The 14,512-nt window shown below is 48.4% G+C and overlaps 2 protein-coding genes across 2 annotated transcripts; both read left to right on the top strand.

The window, feature by feature from the left end:
• Window positions 1-5,752: 5,752 nt before the first annotated feature.
• LOC122398455 lies at window positions 5,753-6,915 on the top strand. The gene has a single exon (XM_043398299.1). The coding sequence runs from the start codon at window positions 6,115-6,117 to the stop codon at window positions 6,913-6,915; it is 801 nt and encodes a 266-aa protein (XP_043254234.1). The 5' UTR covers window positions 5,753-6,114.
• Window positions 6,916-7,130: 215 nt separating this feature from the next.
• LOC122398261 (sperm flagellar protein 2-like) lies at window positions 7,131-14,244 on the top strand. Its single transcript, XM_043397972.1, has 6 exons — window positions 7,131-8,544; window positions 8,605-8,893; window positions 8,957-10,537; window positions 10,923-11,940; window positions 12,003-12,242; window positions 12,301-14,244. The coding sequence occupies exons 1-6, from the start codon at window positions 7,197-7,199 to the stop codon at window positions 12,571-12,573; spliced, it is 4,749 nt and encodes a 1,582-aa protein (XP_043253907.1). The 5' UTR covers window positions 7,131-7,196; the 3' UTR covers window positions 12,574-14,244.
• Window positions 14,245-14,512: the final 268 nt, after the last annotated feature.

Below are 14,512 nucleotides of genomic sequence, written 5' to 3'. Positions count from 1 at the left end.
AGGGATCGAGGATCGTAACGAAAGAATAGAGTCGACGTGTAACGAGCGAACGAATCCTTTTTCTTAGCGCGGCAAAAAAAATGGCGGATAGAAAAGCGAGGAAATATTTTGAGCGACTCGGTTCCGACGAGCAGTGGGGACGGGGCCGGGGTAAGAAAAATTTGAAATAATAATAATAATGTCCATGTTGTTAAATATTAGCGGTGAGGTAGTTTTGCGTATAGCGACGTCTTAGTTTAAAACACTTAGTCCTTAACACGAGAGAGATAACCAAGGGAGCGTGGCAGAGAGAGAGCGAAAGAGTGTGTGTGAGAGGGAGAGAAAGAATAGCGAAACCGACAGGAGACAAACTAAATAGGAAGAAACCAGCGCGCGAGGATGAAAGATCGAAGGATACGGGTCTTGGGATTTGCCAGGACCGATCGTTCCTTCTTCCATCGATTCGCGCTCACGGAGAAGCATCGCACGCACACGTACAGGCGCGTATCGTGTCGTACGCGATAAGTTGGTCAGCGGGACGGCACTTTGGGTCCGATCGGACCCGCGTTCCTTCGACCGGCCAGCTTCTCGCGAATGCACACTACGCGCCGTAACACGCGACGAGAGAAAGAGAGCGAGTGACAGGAAAACCTTGCGACGGACACACGCGTAAACACACATACACGCGCGACGCATAATAGAGGTAGATTAAAACGTTAGAATATAGATTTTTAGATGGAGTTATCGAGCCCGTTCCTTCGTATTAGATATTTGGTAGCCCTAGAGATGCCCGACGCCTCGAAACGAGACACGTGGACAAACGTTACCTAGCGACCAGATCGCGGAAACCGTTCGCTCCAACCGCGACCATATTGTTTCCCAGACAGACCGGGACGAACCGCCCGCGCCGCGCCGCGCCGGCTCCCGCTCGTCGACGCTTTTCCGCGCGTTCTCCTTCCTGTTCTAAGACTCCGTTCGCGAGTGCTCGCGAAAAAACGCCCACCAACCACCCCCCGATCAGCAATAAAACGTTTTTCCACATCGTCGGGACCTCTGGATTCCAATCGACCGCGTCGCGACGCGACCGGACCAGCGTCGACGAGGAGCCGCCGGGGGCGACACCCGACAGTTATTCATTTTGTACATTTAGAGGGCGATCCTTTTGTCGTCGATCTCTCCCGCGGGCAACACACACACGGAGAGAGAGGAGAGAGAGAGAGGCGCGAAACGAGACGAGAGAAAGTGTTGTCGGAGCGGCGGAGTTAAACCGACGGAACGCACGGGATCGACGCGACGAAGATGAACGTGGTTTGCAGAGACGAACACACACAGACACACACACACACACACACACACACACACACACACACACACACACACACACACTCCTACAGAATACCGTGCCCATTGTAGTCACGCGATGCGTACACGTAAATTATTATAAATATTAATGCATTAATATTATCGATTATATATACCTCTTCTGTACATACAGTTAAACAGCAAAACAATAACGATCGATGATTGTCGTACGACGCGTACGTTTAACGGCAAGCGGCGAGAAACGTTGAATTGCGTATTGTTTTCTGCGACGACGATTCACGAGCGATTTAGTTTTGCGCGGGATAACGAGCACGAACGAGTAATGTAGTTATAATTGTCGCGGCGGCACGACGACGACACGGTCGTCGCGTCGCCGCACCAAACGGTATAAATATTATAAATACATACGGTTACGACGTGGATCACGACAGCGGTGACGAACAGTGATTTTTATTATTGCTAATTATTATTACTATTATTATCATTGCAATTTCTTATCCGACGAGCCGTGCGATTATTATTATTATTATTAGTAAACGATGAGTGTGAGACGCGGAATGAGAGGTACGGCGAGGAGTATCGCTCCGAGCAGAGCGGATCGTTCGCGAGAATGGGGGTGTCACCACGTCTAAGGACGAGAACAAAAACCGCATACCTGTCGAAAACCACCGCTAAATGTCCGAGCGTCCTGGGACGCGCGCAAGGACGAATCTTAGGTCTAGACTGAGCAAGGGGTTCCTAAATCTTCTTAATGATGGTTCACGGATGTCCTTACGACCCTCGGCGAGGGACTCGACGAGTCGACAGGACGATTCGTCGGACACTCGAAAGGTTTCCAACATCCCAAAAGGGGTCACGTGGCTGGAACAAATGTGGCGATCTACTTTCAACGTGATCGACGTATCCTTCGCGATGTAACGAGCAAACTTCTTCGGATATCAAAAAGATTACTTTAGAAAGTCCTAACCACGGCTGCTCTTTCCTCCGTCTGATTATATCAGCTTGTTTTACCGATACCGTTTCGATGTCCGAAGAAACTTCCGACCTCGCTATATCGCCAAGGCTATTTAACTTATTTTCTCTCAACTTTCGGTCACTCTTCACAAATATTTTACTACAAACGCACTTACGGACGTATAGCGAGTTATCGCGGACACTATTGTACAGACTTTTCGTTCGTGGCTAGTACCTTTGCTGTTACAACGAATTTTTCAACCCGCGGGCCGTTCGAAAGTCTTAAAATACGGTCTTTATTATCGAAATTACACCAAAGGACGCTCGATGCGATCAAGCTATGCATCTAAAAACAGAATGAAGCTGATCTACAGACTGATAACACTTTTTCATCCAGCAACGAAAGACCATCGCAGCTCGTTCGTATTCGCCATATTGGTTCCGTCCACGTAAGAAGCACGAGACACGCTCGGCGTTATTAAGAAACGAAAACGAAAGGATCTTTCGAGCAGACGGACCGTCCAGGAGCGTCCTCGTGGCGGATCGTCAGCTTCCTAGCCTTCTGCGAATACAACCAACGACGCGTCGAGGCATCCTCGAGCGTAGCGAGCCATTTTCCGATTTTCTTTTCGTCCGTAGGGACCCCCCCTTTTTATTCCCGTACACTAGCGCTTAGAACGATAAACGCGAGCGACCGCGAACGTTCACCCGTTTTCGAAAGGGACGTCGTGCGAAAGGATTTTCGTCGCACGCACGCGCGCGCGCGCGCTTATAATCAAGGACTTGATCAAAGTTCGAAGCCACGTTTCTAGGCGTAAACGATCATCCTATCGTTATTTATTGGCAGATCCGAACCAATGCTCAAGCGATGCTGTTGGTTTAAAGTGAATAAAAGAAAAGCTGAGAAACCACCATTTTCTTTACCCGTCTTGTACCTATAGGCCTGTAACGTCGTGTATGTGCAGTGGAGTATAAAGGGAATAAAGAGTACACACTTTTTCTATGCATGGCTTTTTTAACTTTTGATTTCACTTGATCGCAAACGACATAAGCACCCGATACGAACCAGTACGTTCTATTCTCGCGAAAAATTATATTGTTGGTTCACGTGGTTCAGCCACAGAAAGTCTTTGGCGTAATGGACATCGTTCGAAACTCTTTTTACACTTACCCTTACGAGATCTATGCTGCCTAGAATTATTTATCCAACAAAGAGTGCAAGAGTTGTGCGTGAAAATAGTTTCACATCGCATTATGCGTAATATACGTCGACTTGAGATTCTATACGTCGGTCCATTTAATAAACTTACCTTATTGTTATAATAAAACAAATTGCATCCCCATCTACGAACAGAACGCCCAAGTCTGTCGAGGAAATAGATTCCTGGGCGTTTTGTTCGCTGATCACGATGCAATCGATAATACAATTATTATATACATCTACATATAGAATCTCAAATTAAATTATCGCGATCTGATACCACAGACGAGGTATACGAGTAGACCTTCCGCTCGATGTATTTTCTCGGTCCATTTTTCTGGGGCTTTAGAGCCCCGTTACCATTTCACTCGCAACGTTATCAACGGCTTTAGAAATAAACGCGAGTACGGTCCATCGTTGGATATCAAAGATTTCAAGATTATTAAAGTACCTAAGGATGCATCTCATTGATACGTACACCCCAATAATCTCTGTTTTCTATTTTAAATTGTAATACATCGTCTATTTAAAAAGTAACTCGGCTAAAAGTCGGTGTTACCAGACCGCGCATCGGTGGCTCCAAGAACTCATTCCACTTTCGCACACCATGCGTGTACTTTCATTCTCGCTCCTGCATCGCTGACGTCGCTTACATCTGTCGAAGGCAGACCTGGTCATCGCCATTCTAATCGTCAGGAAACGACAAATGTCATCGTGACATTTTCTCGGTACCGTTCACCGGTACGTATGTGAGTGAGCCTGGGCCATGGGATACTTGGGCTTCGTCCCATGTCCCAGGATCGCTGACGCCAGTGACCAGGCGCCTACGGCTGAGTGTGAATGTGCTGGGAGGAGTACCACCCATCGAGAGAGGCCTGAAAAGGCAAGGCAAGGCGGAGGACTTTACTGAGCCATCACAGAATCGATCACTGTGATGGCTCGCTAAGGTCCTCCGCCATGCTTTGCCTTTTCTGGCCTCTTCCGGTGGGTGGTACTCCTCCCAGTGCATTCATACTATGGGGGACTCTGTGATGGCTCACTAGAGTCCCCCGCCAGTCGTCTGTGAATGGTCACCGTGGGGTTTTAGCCGGTAAGAGTCCGGCACTACCCACCGGCTCTCCCTTCACCCTTTGGCCGCCCAAAGGATGAAGGGAGGGCCTGTGGGTGTCCATGAGGATTTCCCCACGTAAAAAACAAAAAAAAAAATATAAATAAACTGTTTGAAGCTGTCTAAACCCGATTTCCAAAGATCCCAAAGTGAACTCAAGGAAATGAACATTTCCAAAGCGCCCGGAAATTTTCTGAAGTCCTGAAACAGCTGGACAGGCCTGAAACAACTTTGGAAAGTCCTGAAACAGCTGGAAAGTCCTGAAACAACGAAAAAGTCCTGAAACCTAAGTCGTTTCAGGCTTTTCCAGCGGTTTCAGGACTTTCGAAAAGTTGTTTCAGGGGTTTCCAGCTGTTTTAGGGCTTTCCAAAGTTGTTTCAGGAGTTTCCAGCTGTTTCAGGACTTTCCAAAGTTGTTTCAGGGTTTCCAGCTGTTTCAGGGCTTTCCAAAGTTGTTTCAGGACTTTCGAAAAGTTGTTTCAGGACTTTCCAGCTGTTTCAGGACTTTCCAAAGTTGTTCCAGGGCTTCCCAGCTGTTTCAGGACTTTCCAAAGTTGTTTCAGGACATTTCAAAAGTTGTTTCAGGCTTTTCCAGCTGTTTCAGGACTTTCCAATTGTTTCAGGACTTTCCAATTGTTTCAGGAATTCCAAAATTTTTTCGAGGAACTTAGAAATTTTTGGGGCAAAAATTTTTAGACTTTGTTATTAGGAGGACATGATAAGGGAAGAGGTGGCACGTATCTTATAACTATGGGAATGCTTTGGAGAGGTAAAGAAAGGTAAAAATGACGAGAAGACATAGAATTCTTTGAAATTATAACATTTATTGTCATAGATTTACATTATACAAAGTTTTAATACATATATATCATGGCAGAAGTTGGCAATAAAGGTCAGGGGGGCAGCAGGGGTCAGCAGGGGTCAGTAGGGGTCAGCAGGGGTCAGCAGAGGGATGTAGGGGCATGTAGAGGCATGTAGAGACCAGCAGGAACAAGCAGTAGCCCGTAGTAGTCGTTATACGTTGTCAGAAGTAACAGGAGTGGTGGTTAGCAGCGGTCAGCAGAGGCCAGCAGAGGAATGTAGAGGCATGTAGAGATCAGCAGGAGCAAGCAGTAACACATAGTAATCGTTATACGTCGTCGGAAGTGTCAGGAGTGGTCAGCAGCGGTCGCAGGGGCCAGCAGAAGCCAGCAGAGGCATGTCGGTTGGAGCCAATGGTCGACCCTGTGGTGGTGAGTGCAGATCGAGACGTACGGAATAAAGGCATGGGTCGCTAGATCTGTAAGACATAATTTACAAAAACGAACGAGTTGTAAAAGTTGTGGTTTAATTTCAAGCTTCAGTCTGAGGATGATTATGTGTCGTATCGTACGAGAATCTATATTGTCTAACGATAGAACGTCGATCATAGCGGCTATGTTCGAGTTGCAAATTGTTTTTCCGTAAGGTCGATTCATCGAGCTGCAACGTCAGGTGAAATCGACGACAAGAAATAACCTAACGAAAGATCGAGTAGTTGGTGCCGAGATTCTCGAAAAACCAAAATCATCATGGGTGAAATCATGCAATCCTGGATGCAAGCGAGGCTGGGACTTATGGTCGATCTATCCCCAGACGTGTTCGGCCATTATACGAAGGACGGCAGACTACTAGCAAAGATTCTCTACAGTTACGATGTGATATCCCGCGATCAGTTAGACACTATCATCGACACGGACGATCCCGCCCTGTGCAGAGTAAATTTAAGGCATCTGAGAATCTGGCTACGCTTTCTGGGCATCGACTGCGACGATGAGAGCATCGTGGAGATCTCCTGCGGCAAAGGTACCACGTCCTTGCGTCTCTTCTACAAGGTCTACCTGTGTCTGGAGACCAAGGACAGACTGCACTTCATCACGCTGCAAAAGGAACGAGAAAAGTTCGTCCCCACGTCGAAGAAATTCGAGGTGACCACCGTCAACGAGGATCCTCCGCCGTATCAACCCCAGGAGCATCCTTTGTCGAGGAAACTCGTCGAGGGAAAGGAGACCGTCGACTGGTACGGTTCCAAATTCCAGGCTATCCTTTCGAAACTCAAACGGGACAAAGAACAGATGATACTAGAGATCTGTGATCCATATTCGATCGGGCAGCCGGTCGAGCATTGCGTTGTCGAGGTATCTACGAGGTTAGCGAAAGATAGACTCAAAGTACCTGACATACACAGGCTTCGATTAAATGGCCTGTCCCTCTCACAAGTACTCCACCGCCCAACTACTCTTATACATCGTTTGCATCTTGAAAGATTAAAATCCTCCAACTCGTTCAGAAGTTATGATGCTTTGAACTCGAGACTGCTTAGGATTTCGTAGGATATGTCTATTCACCAAAAATGATTGTAATGGACCACCAAAAAATTTCTCCACCGATTTATCGAGTACTTGTGAAAGAGTCTTTCTCAGGCCATTAAATTCAAAACCATACTGTATATTTTTCCGCCTACAAACGCAACGCAAGCTCCTTCGAGCCCCATCCATTTAACAAACCTACCACCTCGATCCTCTCCTAGAAATCGGAACCGGATAGACTGAAGGAAGAGAGCGAAGATTTGGATCGGTTCGCTCGGAGGCACCGTCCTAAAGCCTACAAATTCATGGAGTACGACGAGAGATTCGAGAAGGAGTTCGAAGCGGTCGCGGAGGATCCGCTGATGGCGAAGGCGTACATTGACTGGCTCAAGTGTCGCAGGAAACGCGCGGCGACCATGGCCGCCGTGAAGACGAAGATGCAGAAGGAGTTGCTGTCGAGGGTTTGGGAACGACTGGAGGAACAACAAGAGAGAGCTTTCGACGAGGCGATCGCCTCCCGGGTGCTGGACCAGTCTACCTACGAGAAGCAGATCGTGTCGAAGTTGTGCGAGGTGCGCGACCAGAAGAACATCATGGTGGAGAACCAGATGATCCTCGAAAAGATGGCTGCGGAGACGAACGAGACAGAGTATCGTATGAGCTTCGAGCGGGAGAAGGATTTGGCTTGCAAGAGGCAGAGGGACGTGGAGATCGAGTGTCAGAGGATGTGCGAGCTACGGCGGAGGCTGCACGAGGAGAAGATACGAAAGCTGCAGGAGAAGCACCGGGCACTTTGTCGCGAGACGGTACAAGACGTGGTTAACCTGGCTCTGAAGATCGAGGACTATCAAAGGGCGAACGACGGCTGCGTTCCGGAATCGATACTGCGCGAATGGAAGACGATGTTCGTTCGATGTCAACCGCTCTTCGACGAGAACATCACGTGTATCATCGATATCGACGTCGAAGTGGACGAGGAACGCGTGCTCGAGGAAGTATCGCGGATTAAGATCGAGAAGACCGAGGTGTTGCAGGACGCGCTCTTCGACGACTACGTGCTGACGAATCCGCCTTGGAACGCTTACGCGCCGTTGCTCGCGGAGGATGAACTCGAGATGTTCGAGTTGGGTCGCGTGGTGCTTGGGTACATCGTCCATCGTCTCCTGAACTACGCTCACTCCGATCGGATCGATAGATCGCGAATATCGTTGCCGAAAGCGAAGAACGCCGCGATCATCGTTGGCGTAGCGAGTCCCACGGTACACGAGTCGCTTGGAAAGTTGTTGGAGAGCAACGAGATTCGATTGGTGAGGATGGAGGACGCTATCAATTATTGCTTGGAACGGTACAAGAACGAGACGTTGGACGTGGACTCGATCGACGCGAACGTGATCGCGGCGACCAACGAGATCGTTAACGAGCTTAAAAGAGGCAAGCGTGGAATGGGTTCTCTGAGGAGATTGTCCAGCGCACGGTTAAAGTCCGAGGAAGACGCGTCGTCGCGTCGAAGCAGGTCGTTGAAGCGTCAAGGGACCAACGAGACGGACACGAAAGCGGAGGAGAAGTCGAAGACGCGGGACAAACAGACTCAGACTCCGAGGAACTTGCCCTACGACGATCTGGACGCCACGTTGACCGATTCCGCGTACATTGGTAGGTTCTTCGGTGCTTCTAATACGGAAGACTCGTACAGAACGTTCGCGTTTCTCGTAGGTAAGTGGGCCTACGAATATCTCGTGCTGGGCGAACCGATCACCAACGAGCTCACCACCAAGATTCTGATCGAATACCTCAAGAGTCTCGATGGCGTCAAGAGTTGGGCCGTAATCGACTATCCAAACACGTACGAACAAATGTCTCTGTTGGAAGCAGCCCTGACGGGTTCCAAAATACCCCCGAACCCCGAGGTCCTCGAGTTCGAAGACGTCAGCATCGAGGACGTCGAGTCCATCGAGCCGAGAATCATCTACGAGGACGATATCAACCCCATCCCGTTGTACAGGCAAATAAAACGAAGCTGATCGTTCTTGAATCGCGTACGTAACGTCCCGCGTTGATTTTACAGACAGTCGAGGCTCGTGCCGGACCCTATCAAGCGGATCGAGGACATACAATCACCCACGTTCGCCAGGCTGTTCGTCAGAGTCGCGCAGAAGCCGAAGAACTTCGAGCCGGAGGATCGATCGTACGAAACATTGAAGGAGGACGCGCCGTCGATCGACAAGTTCTATGCTTTTCAGAGAGTCGGTTATCTGTTCTATTACACCAGCTTGGATTCGACGACGTTAAGGGCGTTGGCTCGGCTGGTGATCGGGAAGAACGCGGAAGGAAAACCGTCCGAGGAATTGTTCGGGGACGCTCCAAAGAGTCACGAGCGAAGCAAAGAGAGGAGCACGGGCTCCAGGGCGCCGGTGATCAAACGCACATTGCCGCCGTCCGATATCGACGAGGAAACGGAACAGAGCCAGGAGGATGAGTACGATGACTTCCAAATGGACTTCGACCCTCGACAACCAAGACCAGGCGAGGCGAACTGGGAATGGATCGAAGTTCCTTTACCCTTTGCTCTCGTCGAGTACCTGGCGAACCTTTGGGACGACTTGGAGAAGATGTACACGGCAAATCTTAAGGAACTGTTGTTCCTGAAGAGCGTACACGCGTCGGGAGTGATCCCGTACAAGGACTGCATCGCGAGGAACGCGGCAGAGTTCATAAAGAGACCGTGCAACAAGCAGGATCTGTTGCACGAGTTTCATTTGATGTTCAACGACATCGACGAGGACGCCAGACACGACGCCGACGTCAAGTGCGAGCTGCACCGTCGGGTGGCCGACTTTCAGACCCAATTGTGGGACATATGCGACCGGAGGAGACTGGAGGCGGAAGAGGAACGGATACGGTTCGTCGACAAAGAGTGGATCGTACATGACGCGACCATTTTGTTCAACGTTTACGTAGGGATCGTTCAAGCGGAGTTGGACCGATTCATCGACACGATACACCTGATACAAGATTACTATTTGACCACGTTGAAGAGACCGCTGCAAGAGACGCGTTTCTCGAAGGTTGTTCTTAACAGAATGCAAGTGGGACACGACGAGCCTGTGAGCTTTCAGGAACAACCGGAATCCTCGAAGCCCGCGGAGAAGCTGACCGACCGGAAAGAGACCAAACGGTCCAAGGCTAAGGCTGGTTCTCCAAAATCGATCGCTGTTTCCTCTTCTCCGCCCGCGGTCGAATATTCTCACCTGCGAAAAGAGATTTACGACTTGTTGGTAGATAGAAAGAAACCTTTTGACGGTGGAGAGAACGCGAGCATTTTCAAGACCATTATGGAAAACATTCGTTACGCGAGGAACATCGTGGATGCTGTTTCAGCGAGGACCAACGACATCCTCAAGAGAGAGACAGCCGCAACGTCCAAGAGCAAAGATCTCTCGATCGATTCGTCGGATTCCGTAGCCGTGAGAACAGCGTCCAGAGGACAGGATGTCCTGTTGGAATGGCGGTATGCCACGACGTTCGAGATAGATCGAATTCGCGCGAAACTCGACGCGATAGCCGCCGCGGCCCGAACGGATGTCGTCTTCTTGCTGGAAACGATGCACAAGACTTTCCATCAGTTTTACGATTCCATCGTGGACAGGTTAATAGCTTAAAATCTATATAAGATGCAATTCAATTTGTTTTCGATCAGAATACCTCCCTCGTAAGTAAAAATTAAAAGTTCTCGATGGAAATTATTTCACCCTCGATGTAGAATAAGCCCCTAAAATATATGCCACCGAGTGGGTCAACACCCTGTATGTAGTATAGTAAGCGAATGCTCGATGACACGTACGGAGCGGAGCATTTAAGGCAGGTCAGCTGGATAACGCGTTTATTTTTAGAGACATAAAAGATCATTTCAGGCAGAAGAGCTTTCAATTTCGCGTGCTTTAACGGCACTTAAATAATTTTCTCCTTTTAGTATCGATTACCATTATTCGCGAACGTGCACAGGTTTCGGTAATTCGCGATCGATCGCGCAGGTACTGGCGCGAAATGAAGAGCGTGAACGAAATGGCGAACGTGTTCTGCTTCGCGATCGAGGAGGCCAGATTCCTCGAGAGGGAGATGCTGCTGGAGGACGACCGTTTCGTAATACGATCGAACGTGTTCGTGATGGAATTGCCGGCGGAAAAGCGTACGACCGTGAAGGAAGTAGCGTCGGACACGCGATTCCGCGTCGGTCAGCTGGCACGATTGATGGAGGTGCTTCGAAGAGTGGCGCCGCACGGGACCATGTCCGAGCGAGCGTTCGTTTACATGCTTCAGGACCTGGTCAGTCACGGGATGGAGGAGGGCGAACGGATATCGTTGCCCTGCTGCTGGTATCGATTACGATCCACGGACGTTTCGCGTCTCGTCGATCGACTGTTCGAGTCCGCGGACTATGTCGACTGGCGGGAATTCGTCGTGTACGCGTTGGACCTTCCGTTGCCATCTCACCGGGACATTCTGCTCGCGAGGGACCGCTTCAGGATCCAGGATCAGGACTTGAACGAGCTGGTGACCGTCGCTCAGTATCTCTGGACGCCGTTATGGTTCCTCGAGTGCACCGGGACGGACGTCGACGTCTGGCAGCTACTCAGCGACGATTACCAAAGGAATCGCGAGGAGCTGTACGACGAGGAGCTCTATCATTTCTCTCGCGACGAATACGGCAGGGGATCGTCGCTGAGGGCGAGAGCGAGCTCGATCTCGATCCTGGATACCTGCTGCTCGAATCCCGAGGAAATGCTGAGGTTGATCCTGGCCAAGGACCTGCTCTGCCGGATGTACATGATCGATCAACGGACGGTCAATTACACCGCGTTGCTGTTGGCCTTTTGCAAGGACGAGGATCCTCGCGAAGGGTTCGCCAAGGCGCTCGCGTTGGCGCTAGGGGCCAGAGTCTGCACCGACGTGGACGAGGGCGAGAGATACGTGGAGAAACTCTACGAGCAACGACGTGTTGCTCGACGGGTGCAAACGTCGCGCGAAGCTTCTCGTCGCGAAACTAAAAGGGTACGACGAATTAGAAGATTTACCCGTGGTAAAGCAATTCCGTCTGAAACGATACGTTTCAGATAATCGAGCGGATCGTTCGTCGCTTGATGCACAAAGTCGACGAGAGTATCGGATGGACAAGAGGAAAGCAATCGCTGGAAGACTTTGATCAGAGGATCTCGGTTCACGACTACGACGAAGGGATGGAACACGGTAGAATTTCGATAATCAGTTCCTCGATATTCGGCGAGGGCGACTTCGAATGTTGTTTCACGGAACAAGAAGCTGTCATTTATTGGCTGTCGTTGGACGTTTGTCTCGTAAGAATCTTTACCGCGAATTCGTGAGCTTCGAGATATAAAATATTCTATTTTTTAGACGGTGCTGGCTGCAGCGTTACCGTGGCACGTCTTGAAACCAGAGATTTTCGAACCGTGTCTCCCGAGTCTTCGCGACAGCTTAACTTTCGTGTACCATCAGCTGAGGGACGACGATCTGACCGACAACGAGAACGTAGTTCTTGCGCATCGACTTCTCAATCACGAGTTTATGACACGATTGCTGAACAGCACCAGCAACTTCACCGCCAAGAATATGGGAAACATGATTCGGGAGATTTTACGAACGAGGGAGGACGCAAAACTCGGTTAATTCGCGATTCGATTGTCCGTGATACAGTAATGATTCTTCAAATGACTTGTAAGAATGAAGACAATGCTTATAAAAGACTGTAACTGTCAGCAAAATTGCGAATAAATATCCACTGGTGTCCGATTTTGTGATCGTTTTATTTATAAACCATTACTGTAGAGAGTAGACACACAGATTAATCCACGCGTACTTGTCCGAGAGGAAAAAGAACGAATGCAATAAAGATACACGGGATCAAGAGGATAAGCCTTAACAAGATTTATTGTTTCGATACATCACGAGTGTAACCTGTGAAAACCTGTAATCTTCCAGGTAAATTGAGGAGATATCATGTTTTACGTACACGAGGATGCATTTTTTTTCATTCTTTTTTGCGTTTTATGTCTCTTTGCCCTACGGTTCGCAATTTTCTTCGGTGTCGGTCTGCTCTTTCAGAGTACCAACGCAGAGATTATAAAATGTCGTTGCTTTCGTATCAAATAGTCCTCGTGTCCGTTTCATTCGTTCGCGAATACCTTAATGCCTCGACATAAGCGACGGATTATAATAATAATAATCGTACGTATTATTATGCATCGCGTTTACGCGCTCGCGCGTACGTATCAGACTATCGATTACCATCATATATAAATACTTACGATCTCCTTACTCTATGCATTTTCGTTTCGATCACTATGTCGTCTTTGTCGATCAAGTTTCGGTAATTCCGGAACGAGCGCGAACGAAAAATCAACGAAATGAATATGCCCCGTCCGATGGACACCAGAATTTACTAACAAAAATAAAAGATCTCTATTCAAACAAATCCGAACGCATCGTTCGCGAAAATATCAATTTCGACGTCTTTTTATCGGAGAAATGAAATTAAATCTAAGCCCATCGCGGGAGGATTTCCCGGATGCAATTTTCAATCAACAACGGAAAAGATATTCGCGTTTGATACACGTCGATCACACGTCTCGACGTTTCCCGACGTCTCTCCCTTATCTCGATTATCTATAATATCGATATTATTCGATAACGATAATTATATGGTACAGTGTCCTTAAAGTAGATTGAAATCGTTTCAAACCGCGTCGTTCTTCTTCAAGTTTTAACCTCCTTTCGATATCGACGTGCAAGAACAGCGCCCGACACCCGATCGTTGCGAAAAACGAGCAACATCGATCGGTTCTCGGGTAACGCTGTTTGATAATCCGATCGGTAGGAGCGGACGATTAAGGGAGCGCGCAGAGGATTCCGTTACAAACACGGAACAACGTGCAAAAGGCATCGATGTCGCTGTTCTCGTCGCTCGAAGCTCGATATTTTTCGGGGCTTCGAATCGCTGCGAATTCCCATTTTTATACCATCGCAAAGTACACCGATGCTCGATAGTTTCACAACTTTCAGATATTAACTCGTTTCGGATACCTGGATATATTGGACGACATATTTCTACTGGAAAATTGTCAATAAACCTCTTGCAAATCAAATTTAAATTCATTTTCAATTGAATAAACAATTTATAGTCTAGTTTTATCCCACATCAATCGTACGATCAATAGGAAGTGCTGAAACTACTTTGGGTATGTAGCGTCAAAGTAAATGTCACAATAAACATAGAAGACAGCATAAATTATGATAGTTAATATGGTCAACGGATAGGGGATGAAATGCCCTTTAAAACGAGCGTTTGTGCGAGTCGATAGCTCTATTAGTTCCGGAGATATAAGGGTTCGAAGCGTTTGTTTACATTCTTACTACGGCCTTGTCAGGGTCATTGACCGCACGTGCTCGTAGTGAATAGTAAACGTGACGTCACTCGGTCACTCGGTCAGTGGGTCAACGTGCGACAAGGAGGTCCGACGCGACGCGTTAGACGAACACAGCGATACGCGAATTAGAAAAATTACCTTTTACATAAATTACGATATCTCGGAAACGAAAAGTCCGATCG

The sequence above is a fragment of the Colletes gigas genome, unplaced genomic scaffold (genome assembly GCF_013123115.1).
Source record: "Colletes gigas isolate AHSC1104 unplaced genomic scaffold, ASM1312311v1 Colletes_gigas_Sc00011, whole genome shotgun sequence".
Classification (NCBI taxonomy): Eukaryota; Metazoa; Arthropoda; class Insecta; order Hymenoptera; family Colletidae; genus Colletes; species Colletes gigas.
Note: the sequence above shows the minus strand (reverse complement) of the source record. Positions and strands in the feature narration are given on the sequence as shown.

Coding starts and splice junctions, on each gene's coding strand:
- LOC122398455 (XM_043398299.1), top strand. CDS start 6,115: ATGGGTGAAATCATGCAATCCTGGATGCAAGCGAGGCTGGGACTTATG.
- LOC122398261 (XM_043397972.1), top strand. CDS start 7,197: ATGGAGTACGACGAGAGATTCGAGAAGGAGTTCGAAGCGGTCGCGGAG. Junction 10,538..10,922: donor TACGATTCCATCGTGGACAG/GTTAATAGCTTA, acceptor TCGATCGCGCAG/GTACTGGCGCGAAATGAAGA. Junction 12,243..12,300: donor TGTCGTTGGACGTTTGTCTC/GTAAGAATCTTT, acceptor TCTATTTTTTAG/ACGGTGCTGGCTGCAGCGTT.